The sequence below is a fragment of the Nelumbo nucifera genome, chromosome 2 (assembly GCF_055504915.1).
Source record: "Nelumbo nucifera cultivar China Antique chromosome 2, China Antique-T2T, whole genome shotgun sequence".
Taxonomy (NCBI): domain Eukaryota; kingdom Viridiplantae; phylum Streptophyta; class Magnoliopsida; order Proteales; family Nelumbonaceae; genus Nelumbo; species Nelumbo nucifera.
In genome coordinates this window covers 101,818,078-101,843,371 of record NC_142650.1, presented here as the reverse complement: position 1 = coordinate 101,843,371, position 25,294 = coordinate 101,818,078, and the positions used below count along the sequence as shown (strand labels likewise).

General features: G+C 37.3%; 1 protein-coding gene across 1 annotated transcript; it reads left to right on the top strand.

Moving 5' to 3' along the window:
* The first annotated feature begins 6,279 nt into the window (after nucleotides 1-6,279).
* LOC104611133 (uncharacterized) lies at nucleotides 6,280-24,201 on the top strand. Its single transcript, XM_010278064.3, has 20 exons — nucleotides 6,280-7,633; nucleotides 7,994-8,197; nucleotides 13,098-13,202; nucleotides 13,367-13,432; nucleotides 13,519-13,683; nucleotides 13,769-13,843; nucleotides 13,949-14,103; nucleotides 14,740-14,875; nucleotides 14,964-15,033; nucleotides 15,130-15,257; nucleotides 15,380-15,436; nucleotides 15,602-15,787; nucleotides 15,928-16,020; nucleotides 17,086-17,171; nucleotides 17,257-17,323; nucleotides 17,418-17,484; nucleotides 17,573-17,709; nucleotides 21,707-21,798; nucleotides 21,974-22,040; nucleotides 23,538-24,201. Exons 1-20 carry the CDS (start codon nucleotides 6,404-6,406, stop codon nucleotides 23,700-23,702), a joined length of 3,351 nt encoding a protein of 1,116 aa, XP_010276366.2. The 5' UTR covers nucleotides 6,280-6,403; the 3' UTR covers nucleotides 23,703-24,201.
* Nucleotides 24,202-25,294: the final 1,093 nt, after the last annotated feature.

Below are 25,294 nucleotides of genomic sequence, written 5' to 3'. Positions count from 1 at the left end.
TATATAAGCATTAAGGTTTAATAATTTTAGTCATTTACTTCTATTTTATTTTTCTCATAGTTTATAGAAAGAGAAACTATAATTTCTTTTACTTTAATTAAAAATATATATATTGGTTTCATTCATGGATAATTTTGGGGTTTTCGAAACATGTTGCAAAAATTAAATAAAAAGAAAATATGTCACAAATGACTGGCAGGATGCTAACTGTTGGCCTTGAATATATATATATATATATATATGAGCATCAGGGAAAATTACACATAGGTACCTGAACTTTTGAGTGCTAATACTTAACTACCTGAAATTTTAGGACGACATTGTAGCACTTGAACTGTACAACAATGTCGTCCTAAAATTTCAGGTTTAGCACTCAAAAGTTCAGGTACCTATGTGTAATTTTCCCTGATGCTCATTTTGAAAGGAGTACAAATACAAATATGTACAATGTGCACACAAAATACAAGACTTTACACTCTACGTATTTGTATTTGTACTCCTTAAAACCGAGTCTAAATAAAAATCTATGATAAAAGCATCACCCGTTCACCACATTCTTCGTAAAATTTTCCTACAGCAATAACTCTCACTCCATTGTTGTTCCAACCAAACACCAATGTGTATTTATTCTTGTTCCTCGCTGGCGTAGCAGACCGACTAACCAACACAACTGCAACTAGCGAAGCTATGTTCTTTTCATTTCCTTTTTAATTATTTTCTTCACATGGAAAACTATTATAGAAGATTTTGCAACAAAGCTCAACTATGATTTCTTAAAAGGCTCAGTTTGGAAGCAGTACAAATGCAAATATGTACAACGTAAATACATACAAAATAAAACAAAATATAAGGTTTTGCACTCTACATATTTGCATTTGTACTCCTTCCAAACTCAGCCTAAAATACTTTTTTTTTTTTTACAAGGCTTGTTTGAAAAACTTTTCAAACATTTTGCAAATCTAAGCTCAACAACTTTTCTCGTGACTTGAAAGCCTTGTTAAGCAACAAATAAATAAATAAATATTAGGACCAAATAGATGCAACATATAATTAAAAAAAGTTTTAAATTTACTAAAAAAATTAGAATTGCATTTAATTGTATCTTGAAATCCATTCAAAGTCTATTTAGAATGAATAAGTAAAGAATATATAAAAATATAATATTAAGATGCATTACTATAAAAATCTTATTAGGAACTCTCAAAAAAGAGTAATGCTTGAGTAGTTGGACTTAGACTAGCAAGAATGTTAAAATGCCTCTTTCTGCCAAGGTTTTAAAAATTGGATTGAACACTTAACCGTTTTGGGGGCCGGTCAAATGGACAACCCATTAGGATTAAAAATAAATAATTAAAAAATGATCGAAAACCATTGTCTACGTTGACTGTTTGACCACTCAGGTTAACAATTCGTTGACCAAATCAATGTTTTTTTACCAAATAGCGGTTTTAGGGTGAAACAGAACCAATTTACTTGACTAGTTCATGGGTCAATCGGTCCAACAGTCTAATCCGGTCTGATTTTCAAAACCATGCTTTCTGCTACACTTTTTTAACAAATCTCGTGTGATGGATGGGGCCTAACCACTACAAATAATAAAAAACAAAAACAAATCAGACTTTTCACTTTATTCATTTACTCCCACACGTCTGCACCAAAGCAAATAAAATTGCATTGCAAACAAGTTAAGCTTTTTAAGGTTTAATACTTTTAGTCACTTACTTCTATCTTAATTTTTTCATAAGTTTCCAACAGGCAAAATTTCTTTTACTTTAATTAGAAAATATGTTTGGGTTTCATTCATGGGTGCTTTTAGGGTTTTGAAAATATGTTGTGGATCTACAAATAAAAATGAAATGAAAAGAAAATATGTCACGGGTATTGAGCGCGACAGCCTCGACAAGAGACCCCAACTCGGACTTACTACGAGAAGAGGAAGCAGAGGAAGAAGCGGAAGGAGAAGAAGAATAGGAAGAGTCAGAGGACGAGGAAGACATCTTACCGAACTCCGAAGTTTTTGACCACGGAATTGAAGCAACATCGAGCCGAAGACTACCTCTTGCCAAGCTCTAAGCGCGCTTCCTTCGCAAATGACAAAGTAAGAATGCTCTACACCCCCTTTTATAGGGCTCCCAGTGATCCAAATCAACGACATAGATCAAACGCCGCCTTTTAACAGTTCGGGAATATGAAATGATGCCACTGCCCTTCACACGTGTGTAGCCTTGGGAAGCGAAGCGACGCTTCTACTGACCCGTATCGAAAATGGTACGAGCCTCGAGCCGACCTGTTCGCCCAGTAAACCAGTTCAACCTTGAGTCGATTAGTCCATACAGTGCGCTCAACTAGACTTGATATTCAAGTTCCTCAGCCGAGAACCAAAGAGCTCTTCCACGCCACATCGCAACCAAGCACTACACTCCTCAACTTTGCAAAAGGGGGAGTGGTGTTCAGGTTATGGTTGAGCTGGCCCCGGGTGCCACGTGTTACCTCTATGGCCATCTCATTTCTTCGGCCACATCGGCACCACATCAGATGGATAAGTGGGATCAAGAGGACAGCTTCGCTAGTGATTAGGTCTTATCCCAAAGACCTTGATGGACAACCTCGGAAGCCTCATCCGAACAGGATACGAATATTCGACTATAAATAGGTAACCTCTGCTCAAGGTAAGGGACTTTGGACTCCCTAGCATTCGTACTGCTACTCTGCTCGGACCAACACTATTCTTTCAACTACTCGACCCGACCACCCATTCTCTTCATTGACTTGATTGTCGGAGTACCTACCAGGGGAATAACTCCTAAGGCCTCTGACTCTGTTCTTGGTTTCAAAACTTTTTGCGCGGCTTTATCCTTCCACCTCGGCTCCGCTCAGTTGGCAAGATTGTCTGACTGTGACCTCGATTCAAGAAACACCTCGGATCAAACAACATCAATCATTATTAAAACGAGTGTTTATTTAATAAGCCAACAACTTGATCATATTTTTAAACACTTATTCAATAAGCACCTATTTTATTTCCAATTATATTACTCCCCCACATCATTTTGAAAGTGCATATACTACCTTTGTTTGAAGTAGGTGATTTTTCACCCAACACTCACGATAAACACATATTTTTAAGCACTTACACAACAAGCATTTGTTTATCAAATAATCACTCCCATACATTGGCTTGGGTGAATTTTGAGTTTTTACCATCCAATCTAAAATGAACACAATTCAAGTAAATCATCATCATCATTTTAATTGTAAAGACAAAATATGATAATATGATGTACTAGAATTACCAGATAAGATTAGCTGAATGTAATGGCTATTTAACATGATGTGGAACTAGTGACAACACCCACACTAGTTGAGCTCAACAAAGGCCATGTTTGGTAGTGCTTATATTAAAAATAAGTACTTATTGAATGAATAAGCACTTATTTGCATTTTGCATCCTACTTTTTTCAAGTACTTAATTTAAAAAATAAACACTTGTTTCATATTGGGTGTTTGTTAGTCTTTTTCTTCAATAAGCACTTAAATAAGCATTTGTGACTATTTTGTCTTTCATTTTCTTTAAAATTTTTCAAAAGCACTCTTATGAAAGCACTTTTAAGATTACTTTTACGAAAGCACTTTAATAAAAGCACTTTTATAAAAGTACTTTTCCGAAAACACTTTAATAAAAGCATTTTTACAAAAATACTTTTATAAAAACACTTTATGGAAGTATTTTTATGAAAGAACTTTTATAAAATTAAACTACAGATAGTTTTATAAGTGGTATCTTAAAATTCAACTAGGGATCATTTTGGAAGGAAAAAAAATTGAATAAGTGTTTATTGCATGTATAAGCACTTAAAAAAAGCTTGAAATTTGAACTTAAAAAATAAGTCATTATTTTTAAAATAAACACTTATTTTGGGCTTATTTCCTAAACACCGATAAGTGCTTAATGGTGTGGTCCCGACCCAAATAAGCACTCCCAAAGATGGCCTAACTTGAAATATAAAATGAGAGAGACACGATATCGATGATAATCAACTATTCTACTTGGAGTAGCGTTGGGCTAAAATCATGAAATCATGGCCTTTGATGCATTATCGTGGCCCAATTTCACCTTACTTAATTTGATTCAGCATGGGGCCATGGATTTTAACCCAATGTACTCCACGGGAGCAGTTGATTTTTAAGCTACTATGGTGGTGTTTGGGACTAGGGGTGGCCACGAGCCGAGCTATTCGCAAGTTGCTCAAGCTTGACTCGGTTTCAACCAAGCTTTGAGCCTAATAGAGCTCAGCTTGTGAGACTTGCGAGTCGAGCTCGAATATATATATAACAAAATTATAGAAAATAATATATATAATAGAAATATTATAATTCTTAATTTTTTAAATATCAAATAATTTTTTTATATATATTTTTATAAAACATTTTTTTCTAAAATCGAGCTCGAGTTGAGCCGAGCTCATGAGTTTTTGACTCGAGCCGAGCTCAAGCTCAATGTTCTGGCTTGAATCGAGATTGAGCCTCATACTATTCGGCTCGACTCTGCTTGAATCTACTCCTATTTGAGACCATTGTCATTTTTTTTGAGAAAACGTGCTAGATGAGAGCCACACCAGATTTTGAGAAATCGACCAAAAAATGCATTGACATATGTTGTTTGGTTAGCAATGTCCCCAAAATAGTAAAAAAACATTTTATCATTTTTTCCCAAAAAAGTAGTCATCTTAGAAAACACCATTTATCTTGGTTGACATTGCTATTTTCTCACAAAACTACAATGGAACCAAACAACACCATGAAAAAAACCTTTTCCTCAAGAATCACAAAAACAACAATGAAAGAAATGAAATGGTCCCAAACACCCCTACATTGATATCCTACACATATACAACTTTTAGTATATATTTGGTATAACTTCCATTTATTCACTAAACTTTTGCACTTGATTTGTTTGCAAAATCGAGAAAATTAATAATGAAACCGTTCATTGACAACTGGGCGCAATTAGGCACCATGTATGCATAATAGTGAATAAACATCAAACTGTTGCGGGAAGCATTAAAATGAAGCTTCCCCCAAAGGTAGGTGTGCACATAAATCAATACCAGTTTTTATGAGTCTCTATGCATATGGATCAGCATGATGGGCTAAATGCTGAAGTGGCGTCTATATGGCAGTGTTTATTAAAAAATGACCCATTGCTCCAAACACCACCTTAGTTTTGTGCATGATTGATCTACAATATCAACCATTGGACGGTGGTCCTGATGATCGATCCCAAAGACCTGAGTGGCAAGTTATGACTTATTGACTGTCATGTTATCATCCATGAATACACCCTGCTTTTTATTTTTGACAGATTGTAAGAGCGAGCCCAGATCTGTTCCTTACATAGCGTGTCTCACACCGATCTCACAGGCACATCCAACCGTGCAGTGAGAACTTCTCCCATGAATAATAACATGGGATGTGCCTGTGAGGGTTGTGTGAGGCGTGCTGTGTGGAGCAGATCCGGCCTCGATTGTGAGGTGAAATCTCAGGCCAGACAGAGAGGTTTGTCTGTCGCTGCTGGAACATTGTATAAATATGCATCCAGCTCAGCCACCAATCAAGCCAGGTGTAAAAAGTGGCTCACTTTACTAAGACCAAAGTACTCTCTCTATCTCTCCCATTATCTCTCTCCTTTCCCTTTTTTTTTTCCTGTTTCAAAACCAATACAGTACATAACTCCTCTGGGCAGACAATCATGGTCCACATGCAAATCAGAAGAGATCACATAATTGCAACATCACGGTCAATCAATCCAACGGACGATAGTACAGCAGCATTTAGCAGAGCCATCACGTAGTAACTCATATTTTCAGAACCTGTGCGACCGTCACGTGCACACGAAAGGACCCTCACGTGTTCCCATCAGGGGGCATATTCCACTGGTGACAGAACTCGCGGGGCGGGGGGTCGTCATTCGTCGTTCGTCCCGTCTCCGTTTCCCTCCAAAATAGAAAAGTGAGTCACACAGGAGCGGAGGGTCATTTTCGGCTTATCCAAACTCTTAACCACCCAACATATGATCTGATACCGCATATCTCGTACATGGCGAGTCCCGGTTTTATGAGTTTCACGGTGTGAGATTATGTTGGGAGGGTATTGGGATGTATTCGATTTGAAGGTGATCCCAATTATTGCTAATTACCTCGGTCTGATGTGTTTTACCATAATTATCCTCCACAGAATTCCATCTTAATCAAATTTCGTTTCAATCTAAAAAGAGAAACCCTTTTTCTCTTATTCGGGGCACAGAGAGAGGGAGAGAGAGAGAAGAGAGAAAGAGCGCCTCCATCAATTGTCTTCAGTCTATCTCTCTTAGTTCTCCAGCAAGAGCAAACCCTAGCTCACTCTCATGGATTCCGAGTCGGCTCAATTCCAACAAGCCCAACTGGCGGCAATCCTCGGCCCTGACCCCGCTCCCTTCGAAATCCTAGTTTCTCATCTAATGTCGTCGGGGAATGAACAGCGATCCCAGGCCGAAACGATTTTCAACCTCTGCAAGCAAAACCATCCCGATGCGTTGTCTTTGAAGCTTGCTCAACTTCTTCAATCTTCGCCTCACGTTGAGGTCCGGGCGATGTCTGCGATTCTCCTCCGAAAGCAGCTTACCCGCGATGACTCTTATATCTGGCCTCGCCTATCTGCGTCGACGCAATCTGCGCTTAAGTCTCATCTTCTCGCCTGCGTGCAACGAGAAGAAGCCAAGTCGATATCGAAGAAACTTTGCGATACTGTATCGGAGCTAGCTTCCGGGATTCTTCCCGATGGTGGATGGCCGGAGCTTCTGCCTTTTATGTTCCAGTGTGTTACTTCCGAATCGCCCCGGTTGCAAGAATCTGCTCTGTTGATTTTTGCTCAGTTGTCGCAATACATCGGGGAAACCCTAATTCCTCACCTCAATAACCTCCACACGTTGTTCTTACGGTGCTTGGCTTCGTCGTCTAACTCCGATGTCCGAATCGCTGCACTTGGGGCTGCAATCAATTTTATCCAGTGTCTTTCTAGTCCTTCGGACCGGGATCGGTTCCAAGACCTTTTACCGGCAATGATGCAGACTTTGACCGAGGCACTGAACTGTGGCCAAGAGGCGACTGCTCAAGAAGCGCTTGAACTGCTGATTGAGTTGGCTGGGACGGAGCCCAAATTTTTGAGGCGACAGTTGGTGGATGTCGTTGGTGCAATGCTTCAGATTGCTGAGGCTGATTCACTAGAGGAGGGTACACGCCATCTTGCTATAGAGTTTGTCATAACACTTGCCGAGGCAAGGGAGAGAGCGCCTGGGATGATGAGAAAATTGCCTCAGTTCATACATAGATTGTTTGGAATCCTGATGAAGATGCTTCTGGACATTGAAGACGATCCTGCATGGCACAATGCAGAGAGTGAAGACGAGGATGCTGGAGAGACTAGTAACTATAGCGTGGGCCAAGAATGCTTGGATCGACTATCAATTTCTCTGGGGGGGAATACCATTGTTCCTGTTGCGTCGGAACTGTTGCCTGTATTCCTGGCTGCTCCAGAGTGGCAGAAGCATCATGCAGCTCTCATCGCCCTTGCTCAGATTGCAGAGGGATGCTCAAAGGTATTAACGTTATGCTTTCTCATTTTGTTTGATATACTTGATCTTTAACCGGTTTTCTGTGAGACCTTCAATTACTTGTTTTCTGCCTTTGAGTTTTCTTTAGTATAATTTCTACCTGTTATATTATGGATATTATCATTTGTGCGTGTGTGCGTGGTGGGGTTGGTTGCGTGGTTTGAACTTAGTTTTGAAACTTGAAAGTCACCCATAACTAATCACTGGTCTGATTGTTCTTGCTTGTTATTGTGATGCTACAATCTGTCTGTTTATTGTTGTATTGTTGCCATTACAAGTTTTTGTGTGCCTTTTTGGTTGATAAAGTTGCTATTTTCTTTATTCTTGTTCATTGTCTTGTTGCAGGTAATGATAAATAATCTGGAACAAATCGTGTCAATGGTTTTGAACTCATTCCAAGATCCACATCGTCGTGTTCGCTGGGCAGCTATTAATGCAATTGGGCAATTGTCAACAGATTTGGGTCCGGAGTTGCAGGTTCAATACCATCAACGGGTTTTACCTGCTCTAGCTGCCGCCATGGATGATTTCCAGAATCCCCGGGTGCAGGTTAGTGGATTTGTGGGGCTTATATGCAATGAATTTTGGTTAGCAATTTACTTTCAGCTATTATCGTTTTCCATTAAAATATGATGGGATGCTAAACCTTTATAACCAACCATAGTGTGATTTCTCATGAAACTATACTGGTTTTTTCTTTTATTGAGCTATATTACTTGTGGATAAAATTTGGCATTTGCTTTACATGTAATTTCAGGTCTTGATGATTTCAAGAGATAAAACCATAAAAATATCTCTATCATTTTAAATCTAATTCAATCATAAAATGAGCTTGTAATGTATTCAGCTTGAAAAATATGAAATAAATAGTCTTAGCAGGATATTCAAGACGTTGTTCGATAACTTTATAGCATTTCCTTGTTCACAATATGCCATGAATAATAGTATCAATATTTTCTTACCTCTTGTGCTTAGTTGAATCTATTATTTGTTTGGGTAAAAATATTTCAGGAGGGGAGGGCCTGAGATGTGCTATAGTGATTATAAACTATACAAGGTGAATTCATCTAGTTGGGATGCTATTATGACTCTGCATCTGATGATGATAAAATCAGTATGGTTTTGGTTGTCGTTGTTCAGAGTAAACATTTTTAGTGCCTCTTAATTGAATGATTAGGTATTGATTCAACCTCATGGTTGGTGCCGTTAGGTATTGATTCAACCTCATGGATAACAGGATAAGTTAACGTAGACTGCCAATATGCAATACAAGAATGATATAGATCATTTAGTTGAAAATCTTTGTTTAGAGAATATAGAAAAGGAAGGATGGATGGGCTAGGATAGGGAATTACAGTGTTTGTTTTTTGAGAGAAAAGAGTGCAACCTTGACTATTTAGTATGTCTGTTTGTCTTTGGCAATTCCATACCAGCACACAACCAATTAAAAAAAATCTTAGGCCCAGTTTGGAAGGAGTACAAATGCAAATATGTAGAGTGCAAAACCTTGTATTTTGTAATTCTTTGTATGTATTCATACTGTACACTCTTTCCAAACAGAGCCTTAGGGACCGTTTGATAATATCTGAAGATGCTGTACTGAAGATTTATTGCTTTGTCTTTTAGTAAACAAAATAATTAAATAATAAATTAGTCAAGGGTATAATAATCTACTTAATTTCCACCACAGCCATTAAGGAGCCCACAACTTTCTTAAAAACTTATTCACTAAATAGGCTTTTCGGTTCAGCCACTTCAACTGTGAATGGAAAACCCCACTGTTTTCTTTTATTATACAACGTATTTCTATTTGTATTCTATCAACAAACAATCTACCATCTTAGGCACTAAAGAGGGAGAAAGTGTAATTTAAAAACTAACAAAGATGAGAGAAAGGAAAGGTAGAGATTTAAACCATGCCAGGTGCATTAAAGAGGAAGATCAAAGAGTCTTGGTAAAAGATGATGAAGTTGGGGTAAAATGAAAAACTATTTAGTGAACAACATGTAGAGGGTGCTAATGGAGGTGAATTAGCAACTCTAATAATGTTAAAAATAGCATGTACCCTCATTAAATTAGAATCACTGAAGAGTGAAGGAGGTGCTAAATAAGATGAAGAAGGGAAAGGCATGGGGACCTGATGGTATGCCAATAGAAGTGTCGAAAGGTATGGGAGAAGTAGGCTTATTATTTTATGACCAACTAAACTATTTAATTAGATAATAAGAAGATGCCTGAAGAATGGAGAAAGAGCAGTATGGTAAAGTTGTAATAAGCATCGCGTGTATGTGTGTGTATTTGAGACAATTGATAGGAAAGTTTAGATAGAAGAAGAGAGATCGTCATATGTTGTTCATTGATCTAGAGTAAGCATATGATAGTCTTAGAGAGATAATATAGTGGGTCTTGGAAAAGAAAAGGGTTCTAAATGGGTATATAGAAAAGACTGTATACCATTGTCATTTTGATCAATAATTTTTTTTGATCAATATATTTTAGATTCATACATCTTCACTGCTTCAGAGAGATCATCATTTGTTGATGCAACCAAAGCTTGCTGATGCAAAACCTGGTTCTCAGATTCCAAGTTGGACAAGTTCGTTTGTGATTGTCAAAATGTCAATTGACTAGAGACTTAGTAGTATTTAGTTTTTTTACATTTCAATTGTCTCTTGCAACCGGGATACTATTGATTGTGATTCTTCTGCCTCTTTAAGCCTTGATTCACTTTCTCTTTGGACCTCAGGATATCTTCTTTCAAATTCGTCAACTCTCTTCTTTAACTCACTTAACTCATCCTGGTCAGTCATAAACTCATAATTCACGCTTGGTCATCACTCTCATCCAAGTCTTTTCCCAACTATGTAGTATTTTTTTTTTGGTTTTGTTTTGATCAGCAAAGGTCCCAACTATGTATAGGATTTGCTAAGTGAATCCTGTTTTCCATTCCATTCTGTTGATGCGATTTCCATTGTTAAACTTTGAGCCCCTAAAACATCTCTTGCATGTATACATCCTTGTCACAGCTCCTCTACTCTTTGACTCCAAATTTTGTTATCTTTTTGAATTTATGATAGTAGAAGACATTAAGCATGGGGCCATTTAAACTCTCTATAACTGATTAAATTTTCTTTTTATTAGGAAACTTAATCTAATTACTCTTCAGAATATGGAGCATCTTTAACAGTAAAGGGTCTCTTCTGGTATTTAGTGATACACCTATTACCTATAAAAGGTATTCATTGACAAGAATGATGTATGCATCATATGAGCTGTTGAAGTATATGTCTATATGATGCGTGTGGGCTTGATGGAAATGGAGAGAAATCAGGGCATATTTATTTTCACCATCCCTTCTTTACAATTACATATGAATTTGATAATCCTAATTGATTTGCTCGATTGGTAATCAAGGTGCAGGCAGTGATTTAAAAGGTGCACCTAGGCGCATAGGCGAGGTGCATTTTAGGGTATGTGCCTGGCCTAGGCACTAGGTGCAGCCCTTTCATGCTTCATATGTTTGATTTTACATGCTTGGAAATGCTTTATATGTTTGGTTTTGTTTTTAAAGTTTCATTTGAATATGTTTTACATGTTATGTTTAAGTATTCTAATTTTAGATGATAGTTTTTTTTTAAACATTTATTTTAAAATTTAAGTTTATATTTTTTATTAATGTTATGTTTAATTTTTTTTTGATTTTTTTACCTTTTTTGAAGTTTGTGACATTTTTTTGATTTTTTAAGCATTTTTTACTTTTGCGCCTTGCTTCAAAAAGGCACACACCCGCCTTGCGCCTTGGGCGCAAATTGCCTCTTACGCTTTTAAAACACTGGGTGCAGGGTGCAATAGGAAATGGGTTGTCTGGAGTGGATATGTGATGTCAATTACATGACACATTTGGTATTTGACTTGCTGTCTCTACTAGCTAACTATACCCACCAAACTCTATTTTCTCATTGTTTGGTTAATTAATTAACCATGCGATGTTTTGTTATACTATAGATTCTTATGGGCTTTTAGTTTTCTTTGATTGCAATAACTGCTCCTGGTGGTAATTAACAAAATGCTGGTGGTGTATTATTTAATTCAAAATCTCATTTTGTGGAGGTACAATGGCCTATGTAGTGCTTGCCCTAGTTGTTACTATTATTTATCCAAACACCGGCTTTGGTCCTTTTAGTCAATAAGTGGTTGTTTTAGTCAACTCACTTGTGTTCAGTCAAGTCAAAGTATTGCATTATCAATGATTTTGGGCAGTTTTGCTTAAAAACCACATTGTCTAAGGCAAAATACCCTAGGAAACAATGGAAGAAAGGCACAGACCCAGGATGTCTAGGCAATGACAGCCACCATGAGCTACCATTGCAATAACACCGTCTGTTCTTGCAATGTTTTACCCTTATCTTTTGTGAACCATGTACTGCTTTGGCTTGTATGTGAAGGGAAGATGCCTGAGAGGGTCTAGATTTAGCATAAGAATAAACCAGCACAACACTATGGTGCTAAAAGGAGATTGGTACTGAGCTTGGCAAATTACATCAACGGAAGCCTTGGCCCAGGGGCATGTATAATTCCTTAATTTATAATGTCTTATATGTATGTTTATCCATAATATGTGCATATACGTCTGCTTGTTTGTTTGTCTATATAGCATGATTAAGTGTTTTGCATCTTTTATTATATGTTTCATTTGTTTTTCCCTGTTTTTGCCTAGATGACATTCTGTGTTGTTGCTTAATGTATTGGGTTCTTTTGTGTTTTTAATGCTTAGGCCTGAGAAAGCAGTCCCATCAAAGTTCTCAGACTTGGAATGAAATGTAAACTGTTTTGGTCACTAGGTCATGGGTTGAATGGTTCGATCATCTGACTTGATAAAAAAAAGCATAGATGGAAAATAAAAGAAATATAGAAAATGGATTCAGATCAACTTTTAAAGCTATTTTACAGTTTTTACTTGAGAATAATACTAAAGCAATAAATTTTATTGATAAAAAAGTAAACGTTTAAGTTACAATTTACAAAACCTATTTTCCAAGAATTGGATGATCTGAAAACTATTTTGTCTGCTGGTTACCAGTTAGAATGGCCTGGCTGTTTGGTCTGCTTCAAGCCTGGCAACACTAGTTCACGTGCCATTGGTATTGTCTATTTACTTTGACTCTGGACTGAATTGTATAATTGCTTCAAGTTATACATATTATTTGCAGAAGTATTTTAGTCTCTGCTATATGTTCACATTTTATTTTTAAATTTTGGGCTGTAAATCACTTTTTACCCAGATATGTTTCTCACTTTGTTGTTTAACGTGTTCTTGTTTTCACCTGAACTTGAGGTGTGACTTAACATTCTTTGGTGTAATTATTTTTTCCAATATATCATTTAATTGCTAGTTCTTTTGGGAACCTGTGGCAATTACTCAGTCTTTTGTTGGGTGTCTCTTTTATAGGCACATGCTGCTTCAGCAGTCCTCAACTTCAGTGAGAATTGCACTCCTGAGATTCTGACGCCTTACCTAGATGGGATAGTTAGCAAACTGCTTGTACTTCTACAGGTATATGATTACCAGAACCAATCATTTTCATGTGACTACTTCTTATATATTTTATATACATGTGTGTGTATCTGTTTCCTTATTTTCATTTATATATGAAAGAAGGTTATGTTCTTTGGTTTTGTAGATGTTTGATTGTTTGATGAATGTTTTGTGTCATCCAGAATGGGAAGCAAATGGTGCAAGAGGGGGCTTTGACAGCTTTGGCATCTGTTGCAGATTCGTCACAGGTACTACTTTTTTGATCCTTAAATGTGCTTAGTTTTTAATTTTTTTTTGACTTGGTTTTGATCCGACAAGTGATTTTTATCTGTAGGAGCGCTTCCAAAAATATTATGATGCTGTTATGCCATACCTGAAAGCTATCTTGATTAATGCAACTGACAAGTCTAATCGAATGCTTCGTGCAAAATCCATGGAGTGCATTAGTTTGGTTGGTATGGCTGTTGGAAAAGAGAAGTTTAGGGATGATGCTAAGCAGGTGATGGTTAAATTTGATGATCATAACCAGATAATTTCACTATTATTTATCGTCTGGGGCCTCATCCTTTATTGTTTTGTAAAAGGTTATGGAAGTTCTTATGACATTGCAAGGATCCCAGATGGAAACAGATGATCCAACCACAAGTTACATGCTTCAGGTGCTTTTTATTATACCAGTTATATCTTATCTGTATTTATCATGGACCATGAATACATGGCATTTATTGTTATGGATATCGATAAATGGTTAATTTATGTTGCAGGCATGGGCTAGACTCTGCAAGTGCCTAGGGCAGGATTTCCTCCCCTACATGAGTGTTGTTATGCCCCCATTGCTTCAATCTGCACAACTTAAACCTGATGTAACCATTACATCTGCAGATTCAGATGATGATATAGATGAATCCGATGATGACAGGTTTGTCTTTAGTCTTCTGGTTGATTAGATTGTTAAAATTTTCCAAGGGAATGGTCCATTTCCTTGTGCATTATTGTTTCACCATTTAAAGCAATGATAGACTGGCTTCCAGTAGGTATTTCCTGTTCCTTTATTTTCCTGTAATGGCTGTTTCCTTGGTTGTGGCGTTTAATTAACCATATTCTGTATTGCTTCTTAGAAATTTGCTTAGTCTAAAATCTAAAATTTACAACAGTAGAGGGGTATTTGATGAACAATAATTGATGGAGGTTAAGGTTTTACCTGGTGCTCAAGTGTTTTGTCCATTTACACATGAATATCCTTCCAAAAGTTAAGTGTAGTTTTTGGGGGGTGGGTGGGTGAGTGAGTTTAAAGCAATTAATCAAAGATGCAGTTAAGTGTAGTTTCACCATTAATCTAGAAATACTTTGTTTGCTTAGGATACTAATTAAATCTTATAATCAACTTTGATTTGGGAAAAACAACCACTTTATTTGGTCCATGTATTGGCAACATTATGGTCTTGTTCTCTCTCTCTCCCTCTCTCCCTCCCTCCCTTACTAATTTTAGGTATTATTAGAAGTTTCTTTTTTTTGATTGTACTGCTGCTTTTTAATTCCTATATATCTGTTTCAGCATTGAAACTATTACTCTTGGTGATAAAAGGATTGGGATCAAGACTAGTGTCCTGGAGGAGAAGGCGACAGCTTGTAACATGCTATGTTGCTATGCTGATGAACTGAAAGAGGGGTTCTTTCCATGGATTGATCAGGTTTGTTGTATTTACTGGGTATGGATTCTCCACATTAGGTCATCAACAAGATAGTGCCACTAATTGATGTCATACATATGAAGCGCAGGTTGCGCCTACTCTGGTTCCGCTTCTCAAATTTTATTTTCATGAAGAAGTTAGGAAAGCTGCTGTTTCAGGTGTTAGCTTGACTCTAATTTGAAATCACTTCATCCATTTTCTATTTGAGTTCCCATAAAGATTCTTGATGTTGGGAATGTAATATGTGCTTTCAGCTATGCCGGAGCTACTGCGTTCAGCCAAATTAGCTATTGAGAAGGGGCAAGCTCAGGGTCGTAATGAGTCTTACATCAAGCAATTGTCTGACTACATAATACCTGCTTTGGTGGAAGCTTTGCATAAGGTCATCCTTCTGTGTGATTAGATGTTTTTAGTTAGTACTCAGTCTTACAACATATTTAATGTTGGTAGATGGTTTTGACTATTTGGGTATTGAAGTATTCTTTAAATTGCATTGCCTTTCAGGAGCCTGAGACAGAAATTTGTGCAAGCATGTTGGATGCTTTGAATGAATGCATACAGGTTTGTCCTGCCCTTTGGTGTGTCTTTTATTTGGGGAGGGAGAGATGTGTAGGGTATGTCCATTTTGATTAGTATTGGAAGCAGTTTATAGTTGGCTACTTTTCTACGTCTTTGTGAGGGAGCCTGTGATGTTACCTTACAAGCATTTTTTTATTTCTATTTTAGATTTCTGGGCCACTTCTGGATAAAGGTCAGGTGAGGTCCATTGTGGATGAGATAAAACAAGTAATTACAGCAAGTTCAACCAGAAAAAGAGAAAGAGCAGAGAGGGCCAAAGCAGAGGATTTTGATGCAGAGGAAGGCGAGTTGCTTAGAGAAGAAAACGAGCAGGAAGAAGAAATTTTTGACCAAGTGTGTCTTCAAAATCCTTTCTTCTTGGATGTTAATGTTAATTGTTATTTCATATTGGTATTCTACTATTATTTTTGATATTCTAGGCAATATGTACTGCTTTTACATCTCTAGCCTTATGATTCTTTGTCTGCATCTAGGTTGGTGACTGTTTAGGCACTTTGATCAAGACATTCAAGGCGTCTTTCTTACCTTTCTTTGATGAGCTCTCTTCATATATAACACCCATGTGGGTAAGTTCATTATCAAAGAGTGTACCTACCATCTATCATCTTTTTTGGCCTTGCTTCTACATGATGTTACATTTCATGAATGATTTATAGTTCCAAGCAAAAAATGTATGGATAATACTAATGAACACAAACATATGTCTGTAACTTCATTGGCATTTCATACATGCAAATCTTTACGTAAATATCTGTACATATATTTGCATTTACATATGCCTGTATGCACAGACATGGAACATTGTTGGTGCAATATCTCAAGATATATTGCATTTGTGTGGTCTTGGTTGATGCTATAATGGTGATGATGGTATCATAAATGTATATATGTAAACAGAAATAGACTTTGAGTGGTTGTTTCTTTAAAGCAGATAAAGATCATATAATTCTAAATAAGGAGGATACACATTGGAGGGGTTTGGCAGGCTTATAGATAAACTTTATTGTAGTTGGAAAATTTTATCAGGTTTCTTACTAGCCAGTTACTTCTTTCACTATTCATTTGTTATTTGAAATAAGTAATTATTGGGGTGGGTGGAGGGGAGCCTATCTCCTTCACATTTCTCTATTTCCAATGAATTTTTATATGGTTGAGTGACAAAATTTTATTAGTTCCATAAAAAAGGTACAAATAATAGTCTTGCAGCTCAAGGAGGTGGTTGGCCTCACATAATGCTCTTTAGAATACAGAAAGCATAACCTTTTTACATTACTTGGCTGCAAAACATGCTGTCCCCCATTGCCTTTATCCACCAAAACACCCACTAAGTTTTTGCCCTGGTAACTGTTTTGAGATTTCATTCACATGGATTTGTGATTAGTGAGTGCTGTAGGCTAGCTATTTGAAGGTAGTTTTGAGGAATCTGCATTGAATTTGGCTAAAGTTGATAAAACATCTCTCTAGAACTGTGTGGAGTTTGTTTTCATGCCAAAGTACTAATTTAATGATTTTGTTACCTTTTTCTTTTGAACTTGATAAATGTTGAATGTTGATAATACTTGTTAATTTTAAGGGTTGTATTTGAATTATTTAATTATTCTTTTGGTCTTACAAGGCTTTTGTTAATATAGGGTAAGGATAAAACGGCTGAAGAAAGAAGGATTGCTATTTGCATTTTTGATGACATTGCAGAGCAATGCCGGGAGGCTGCTCTCAAGTAAGTGCTAACCCTTAGCTGATGATGTTTAATCATATCATTAAAATTGAGTGCATTGTGTTGAACATTCTAAATGGTGGACCAGATATTATGATACATATCTTCCCTTCCTGTTGGAGGCTTGCAATGATGAGAATCCAGATGTTCGACAGGTTTGAACGACAATATCCTGACTCATGAAGTGGTTTTCTTTGTCTGAACTCATTTTACTTTTCTTTTATTCATTTTGACCCACAATATTTGCAGGCTGCCGTTTATGGAGTTGGTGTTTGTGCCGAATTTGGTAGCTCTCTGTTTAAACCTCTTGTTGGAGGTATGTTGCTTATTCTGCTTGTGTATCTTCAAAGAATTATGGATTTTTTTGTTATGTTTCGAGCTATTTTATTTTCTGCTTCTTGCAGAGGCTCTTTCAAGGTTAAATGTTGTGATAAGGCATCCTAATGCACTTCATACGGATAATGTAATGGCCTACGACAATGCTGTTTCAACTCTTGGAAAGATATGCCAATTCCACCGTGACAGTATTGATGCAACTCAGGTGTTTAGCTCTTCTTCTACAATACTTTAAGATTTACGTTTTTTATGTATTTGCTTTTTATTTTTCTGAATTTTGTAGAGATTTGTGTCTTGCTTTAGAAAGGGGTGTGTGGTGTGCCTCGCCTTGCCCCTTGCTTGTGCTTTTCTTGCACCTTGTCCTTTTTAAACACTGATCCCTAATTACCAATTACTGGCAAACTTCTAACTTGGTTTTTTTCATCCTTCTTGTTAGTTCTATCTTCGAACCTGCTCTCTTTGTTTTCTTCAACAAAATGATTGTACATGCTTCTGCTTCCTTGGTCTTATTGAATTTATTTGTTGAAGTTAGAAATGAAGGGATGGGATATCCATCACATGGACGCCCAAGTCTTGCGGAATGGATAGGGCGAATTTCAAAAATTTCTCCCATCTTTGCAGGGAATCGAATTCCCTATATTTGAAAAACATGTTTTTCAAGGATCAATCTTGAATCAAGAACCAAACCAGATCTGAACCAAAAGGAGTAGGAGGGAGGATGTACTTGATACAGAGAAGCAATATCTCCCAATGGAGGTATTCACACCCAAGGAAGGATCCAAAATCTGCTCCCACTGAAGATGGCACAGTGCAGGATGGAGCAGAATCAACGATGTTCTTTCAAAAGAACTTGACCCTTCACAAGAATTAACTGGACGGCTTGTGAGTACAGCTCCAACCAATCTTTTCCCAAAAGATTGGAATCAAGATCAGATCTTGATTTCTCCCAAGAACTGGAGATCGAACTGAAGGTGATGGCGGCGGTAGGAAGGAGGCGGCAAGAGAGAATTCGCAGGGTGCAGAAATCTCTCTTCTTGTGATCTTTAGCTCTGAAGAGAATTGAACATCAATCACTAACTCTGTATCGCCCCTTTCTTTCATTCATAATCTTAAAGGGATCAACTCCTAATCCCATTAGGAGTTGCTAATCCAAATGATATTTGGATTAGAAGTCCCTTTAAGTGATAAGGGATAACCCTTATCTTATCTGCAGATCAGATCAGCCATCTCCTAATCTAATTAGGATGCTTCCAGATCTAAATCTCATTTAGATCTTGGACTCTCTAAGTGGATAGGGTCTAGGCCCAATCCTATCAGCTGATCCATCTCAGAATTTGCCCCTTTAAGTGACTGATCAAATCAGCCCAGTTCGAAATGGGCTTAAGGCCCATTTAAGGTTATGTACTCACTTAGCCTTCCAAAATGCTGCCCAGTTGGGCTTCCTTGCATGGCGTGTGACCCAAACATTGATCTACACATTAGCCACATGGGTTCAGCCCAGCCTTTGTTACAAGGCCTGGCCGAATACACTGTAATGGATAGTGCACCCCCTGAAACCCATCTTGTGGGCTCTATGGGCCCAACACTTACCTTAAGTGGTCCCTGGGCCAAGCCACCTTGTAACACCCAGGAACTGTGGGCAGATGCAAGATTAGCCCATCAGGTATTATCCTCAATGGTCTTACACTTAACCTCTCAGTCCATAATGATCAAACACTGCCCGACAAGGGAGGACCTCTCCCTCGACTGCAAGGAACAATGTTGCACTCTTTGCTTACATGGATCCCGGGAATTAAAACGTTTTGCAAATCATTTCGAAACCATAACATATATATATCTTTATATATAAATATATTTTGCAAAACAAAATCTCAACAATTGAAATCTGCTGCCGACAGTCTTGGTTTCCATTAGAGAGAGTGCATCCCCGATCATTTCATTTGTTCGACAAAGGGGCTGATCCTGTCACTCTGATCACCCACTTAGATGAATTCTCGGACTGTCCCAATATACCCAGGTTTTGACCCCCGCTAAGGATCTCACTGATTGGTACATCAAAGACGGCCCAATCCAACACCTAGTGCAGTATCATAATCGAGTCTAGGGGTCAGGTGTAACTTTCTAGTTTTGCCCATCTATCTCCAAGGTCTAGGGCAATACTGGAAATCTGGTCCGGTTAGAGGTTCTATTAATCTTACACTGCATGTGCTTTGGGTCTCACCCTGGTAGCTGAGACAAGCCACCCCAACAGTTGGCCGCACATCAGTGTCAGCCTTTGCAGGATAAATCTCCCCAGACTTACCCAATGGCTGTGAACATTCTAAACTAATACAAGTCTCATTAAGTGTCCAATTTAAGGGTATTACACATAAACACACTACAGGAACATGAATCAAATGTGTACTTTATTCATTTACAATAAATTCATAATGTACATAATTCTGATTGAAGCTATGGGCATACAACTGTCTAACAAGATCAACATATTTATGGTTTGTCACAAAAGTTTCTTTTGATGTTTTGGATGGCATGTAACATATTGCCTACTTGGTGTGTTTTATGTTATGCCCACTTATGACATGATTGTTGAGTTACATGATTTTTTTAAACATGTTATGACCTTGATGACATATTTTCCATGGCACTTAGCAAGCAAGGTGATGGGAGCGCATTGTTGCGCTGGGCATCGTTTCTTCATAAAGAATAGTCTTTGGTAATATGGAGATACCACAAAATGCCATGTCTTCATGGATCAGAATGGCAAAACAGAATTCATGTAGCTGACCCCCTATGGTTTATATTACATATATGATGCCATAATGAGTCATTGTCCTTTACATTGAAATAAATAGTAAAACACCGATTGTAGGTTCATATCAAAGCACTATTGCTGCCAGGCAATGATGCTTTCAGTCATTATACTCAATATATTTGCAGAATTTTTATAGAAAAAGAGATTATACTTGAAAAAATAAAGGGATAGAACCATGTTCACTAAGTGACAGAAAGGGAGAAGAAATATTTTTGATTGATGAAGGATAATGAAACATAAGAAAATTAAAATAATAATAACAAAGGCAGGGACCTGGTCCTGTCTTAGATTTTTTTAAAGCTGCAACAGTACATAAATTGGTTGGTTGGGTGTGTCAACACTGATGCTATTAAATTACAACTATGAGGATAATCAAGGCACTGGCAGGAGAAGTAGAGGTTTCTTTCAGATGGATTAGCAGATTGGCAAATGAATCACTTGCTAAACAAGGGGTTTGTAGGGGCCATTTGGGCTACTTTGTAAGACTAAGATGTAAGGGGCTCTGGCTTGTTGGGAGTTGAAAACCTGTGCCTTAAGATACAGTTCTATTAAATTTCATTTGGTTGTACCAAATGAAAGAGCAGAAAAGGAAATTAACAGAAAAGAATGGGAGAATATCAGAGAAACATGTAGTCAGAGATGGGTTCAAAAATTTCCTAAATCATATTGTCAGAGAAACATTATTAGGTACCTCACAATTCTATTAATGTATTGTATATAAATGTCTATTTACTCATTTGACTGTTCTATATTGAATGAGAGTATGAGACACAATTGTTTATGTGATACATAAACTTTGATATTAATTAAAATATGCTCTTTTAAGAATCTTTTCATTTCCTAAAATTAAAATTTCATAGTTGTAGCTGCAGGAGCCTTTTTATCTTGATGAAGTTATCAAGGCCAATAAATCCATAAAATTTCTGACTTAAGTATTTGAAGCATGGATCTTTTGCCCTTGAAAATCTAATGTTCCATTCATTGGAACAGCACCATAACTGTTAGCTTGATGTTGATTGCAAACTGAAGGGGCACACTGCACAAAGTATTGCTGTATAAAAGGTTGCAAAGAATTATTCTTAGTTAAAATTAAAATATAAAGAATGGTTCGACCTTTTGTGGTCAAATGAATGAACATTTAAAGTTAGTTCAACAGCATTCTTGTTATCTGGGGGCAGGTGATTCATTCCGATACATAGGTGAATAATGGGTGCTCAATGTGGTCTCTAGATATTTGGCAGAAGAAGGGGTTATGCAACAACAAGATCATCTTATTGATTTTTCTTGCTTATTAACTTCCTGCAAGTAGGCTGTTTTGTAGTTTTTTCGTTCACAAGAAGTTTGTGACATGCACTGTTCCATTTTGTAACTTGGCTATGTTTTGTGACAGGTTGTTCCAGCCTGGTTAAGCTGCTTGCCCATAAAAGGTGATCTTATTGAAGCCAAAGTAGTGCATGATCAACTGTGTTCTATGGTAGAAAGGCAAGCATTTGATTTCTTATTGCGATGGATGGATGGTCTAAAATAACTTTTAGCCTTTGTTCTTTTACGCTTGTTGCACCACTTATTTTTTCCGTTTAGGTTTGCAGTATATTGATTGTTAAATTTCACCCATTAATTATCTATCAAAAAAGTTTTATCTATTATTTTTTTTCAGGTCTGATAGAGAGCTTTTGGGACCTAACAACCAATATCTTCCTAAAATTGTTGCGGTATTTGCTGAGGTAAGCACATCTTTTTATGGCTGTCTCATGTTTACTTGGGTGGTTCTAACCCTTAGTCCCGGGCTTGGTATATTATAGCTATAATGTTATTGATCTTGCCCATCTAATGTTACTATTTTTAAATGTATTTCTGTACTTTGAGCATTGATCCCCTACTGGGGGTGCAACTTGGGGTAGGTTAGACTGAACCCAACCTGAAATGGTTGGGTTGGGTTGACTATCAGGTTAAGGTTAAGGCTGAGTTTTGCCAACCTGACTTCACTTCAGGTTGGTTAGGGTTGACCCCTTTGAGCAGCCAGACCCAATCCAAACTGGCTCTACTTTTGCTCTAATGCTATTGTGTGTGTGTGTGTGTGTGTGTACACATATTCCTGATCAGCAACTAAAAAGAGATTTCATTAAGAAAAAGGAGTGGAGAGCAATACAATCTAGCCTCAGCTAGCCAACCCACTACATACATGGATGCATGGAATTACAAATGATTAGCGAGCCCGGAAATTTCTCATTTCTTTTAACCCCCTTTTTGGCTAGGTTGTCTGCCAAACATTTGCAGATCTAGGAACCCAGATACATAAGCAATTCAGTTCAGCCATTAGGACTTCTCGGAGTTTGTATCTGAATCTCCACAATCCTGTTTTCTCATCCTTTAATCAATCTTTAACTACCATGGAGTCCCCTTCTATTAGTATAGTGTTGAACTTTGCTGCTTTAGCCATCCTTAATCCTGTAGACTGACATCACCTCGGCTGTGATCGAGTCTGCCTCTCCTTGAGGATCTGAGCCCATTGTTAGCATAGTCCCTTGATTCCCTTCATTTCTGAAAACTCCCCCAACACCTGAGGTGCCGGATTTGAATGTTTCTATTTCAAGTATGAAAAATGTGAATATCAATTACATTGAGGCTCTAAGAGCATAATTAGTATTTTGAACCGTGGAGTGGATGCAATTTTGATGGTTTGTAGACATTAACGATAGCATCTATTTAAATAAAATTGCAAAGAATATTATCTACAAATACACAGCACCTCTAGATGGTGGCATTCTTTTTTTAAATGATTGTAACATAATAGAAAAGGATAATGGCAATGGAGCATTTGATGGAGCACAATGGCAGGATAAGATTCCTGTTGTAGCCAACCTCAAATAATTGGTGTTAAGTTGGCGTATACATTTCTTAATACGCCACTTGGGATATACTTGCTCAGACGAGCACATACCAATGTTCTTTTATTCCAAAGGTAAAGGTGTGAAATGACCAATTTATCCAAAAAAGCGACGTTATTGAAGGGACAATACTCATCACATATTAGCCTAGTAGAGTATTACTTTCCCAGGTAAATGAGTCGCTCAGGAATTGTTCTTTTCTGTGGGATTTGTATGGGGGGCTATTACATGTTGATTACAACAAATGGAAATCAGTGTTTACTAGAATTTTATGATCGGATTGTTTCATTCCTTAATTTCTTGAATTTTAATCTTTTGCCTTATTGGGTGTAGGTTCTATGTGCGGGGAAAGATCTAGCAACAGAGCAAACTGCCAGCCGGATGATTAATTTGTTGAGGCAGCTTCAGCAAACATTACCACCTTCTACCCTGGCATCAACCTGGTCATCGTTGCAGCCTCAACAACAGCTTGCATTGCAATCCATTCTCTCATCTTAGTTCGCTGGCATGAAAGGGGCATATTGTTATACCCCCCTTGGAGAAATTGCTGTCCCGTCGGTTTGTGTCAATCATATATGTTCATTACTCATTCTTTTTCCATAAATGTGTCCCCATCATTCCCTTGGTGTGGATTTTTCTGGCAATCCGGTGTCATTTCGATGGTTGATTGAGGGTGAAAGTTTGTGCAGGTGAAGGAAAAGTTTTGGTTTAGTATGTGTATATTACAAGAAATTCATAGTCCAGGTTTTTTTCCAGAGCAGGAAAAAAAGTAAAGAAAAAAGATGGCAGTTGTGGCTTTAAGAGAGGTCCTTGTTGGTCAGTGCGCGAGGTTGAGAATTGTGGTTTAGGCAATTCTTGTATCAGTTTTGGTGTTTATTTTTCTTCTCATTTTTTTTGTCCCTTCGGAATGTGAGGATCTTGCAAATTATGGAGTTTAAATTATATATTCCTTTCAATATTCATTCATATATTATTTCTTTAGAGAAAGTTTAGTCCATTGTCAACTCTTTCCTTGTGATGTCAAAATTTAAATTCGTGTGTAGCCCCACGGGCATTGTTGTGATTCCATACATAAAGTCATTGCTCTTGCACTCTGGTATCGGTTCTGTTCAGTGGACTGGAGATAGCAGCATTAAGTTTGATTGTAAATTGGTGATTTCTGGGCGGTGGGCTGAGTTGCATTAATACTTGGGAAACCGTAGCCGCTTGGATCTAACAAGCTCAGTCCAGATTCCAGTACAGACCTCCAAATATTGATATTGATTCTACTTTTTAGTGGATGTGATACAGAGGTCTTTGGATCTCATAAGAGATCAAGGTTCAAAGTATAGGAAATGTAAGGTTTAGACCTGGCAATTGGGTTGGTTGGGTAGGTTGGGTTTGGGTTGCGTGAAGGTACTTCGGGTTGATTTTGGGTTGGGTTGAATTTCGGGTTGGGTTATCAAATGCTAGACCCTAACCCTAAATGTTCGGGTTAGGGTTGACTCATGGATCAATTCGGGTCATCCCTTAAGAAAATAAAGAAAAATTACATGGAAAATGTCAAAATTAAAAGAATTAACCTTAAAATTCTAAATATAAAATAAAAAGTTTGAACATTTAACAATTTAATGAGTAAACAATAAAAAGTAAAGACTAAATAGAAAATAAATTAAAAAGTGGAAACGTCTAACAATGCACAAATAATCTCAATTAGACTTGACAATTCGGTTAGCGGGTTGACCCATGACCCAACCAGTTCAACCCATTTTTTTGGGTTGTGTCGGGTTGGGTCATTTTCACATTCAGGTAGCTAAATATGAGACCCTAACCTTGTTTTTTCGGGTTGGGTTGAGTCAACTTTTTGCTAGGTCTAGTAAGGTGTATTGAAAAGATGATTTTAAGAGATGTATTAGAATAGCTTTTAGTTGTGTCCAACATGGACTAAGAGTCCCATATTGGCAACAGCCACATAAACCTCCAATGTCATGGCAGGGGTTTTTATAATTTGAAATGTAGAGCTGGTTGTCAAAGTTTTATTGGTTTCTGAACCAACCTGCAATCTAATTTTAAATGTAAAACCAACTTTGATTATAATTTTTTCTTTAAAT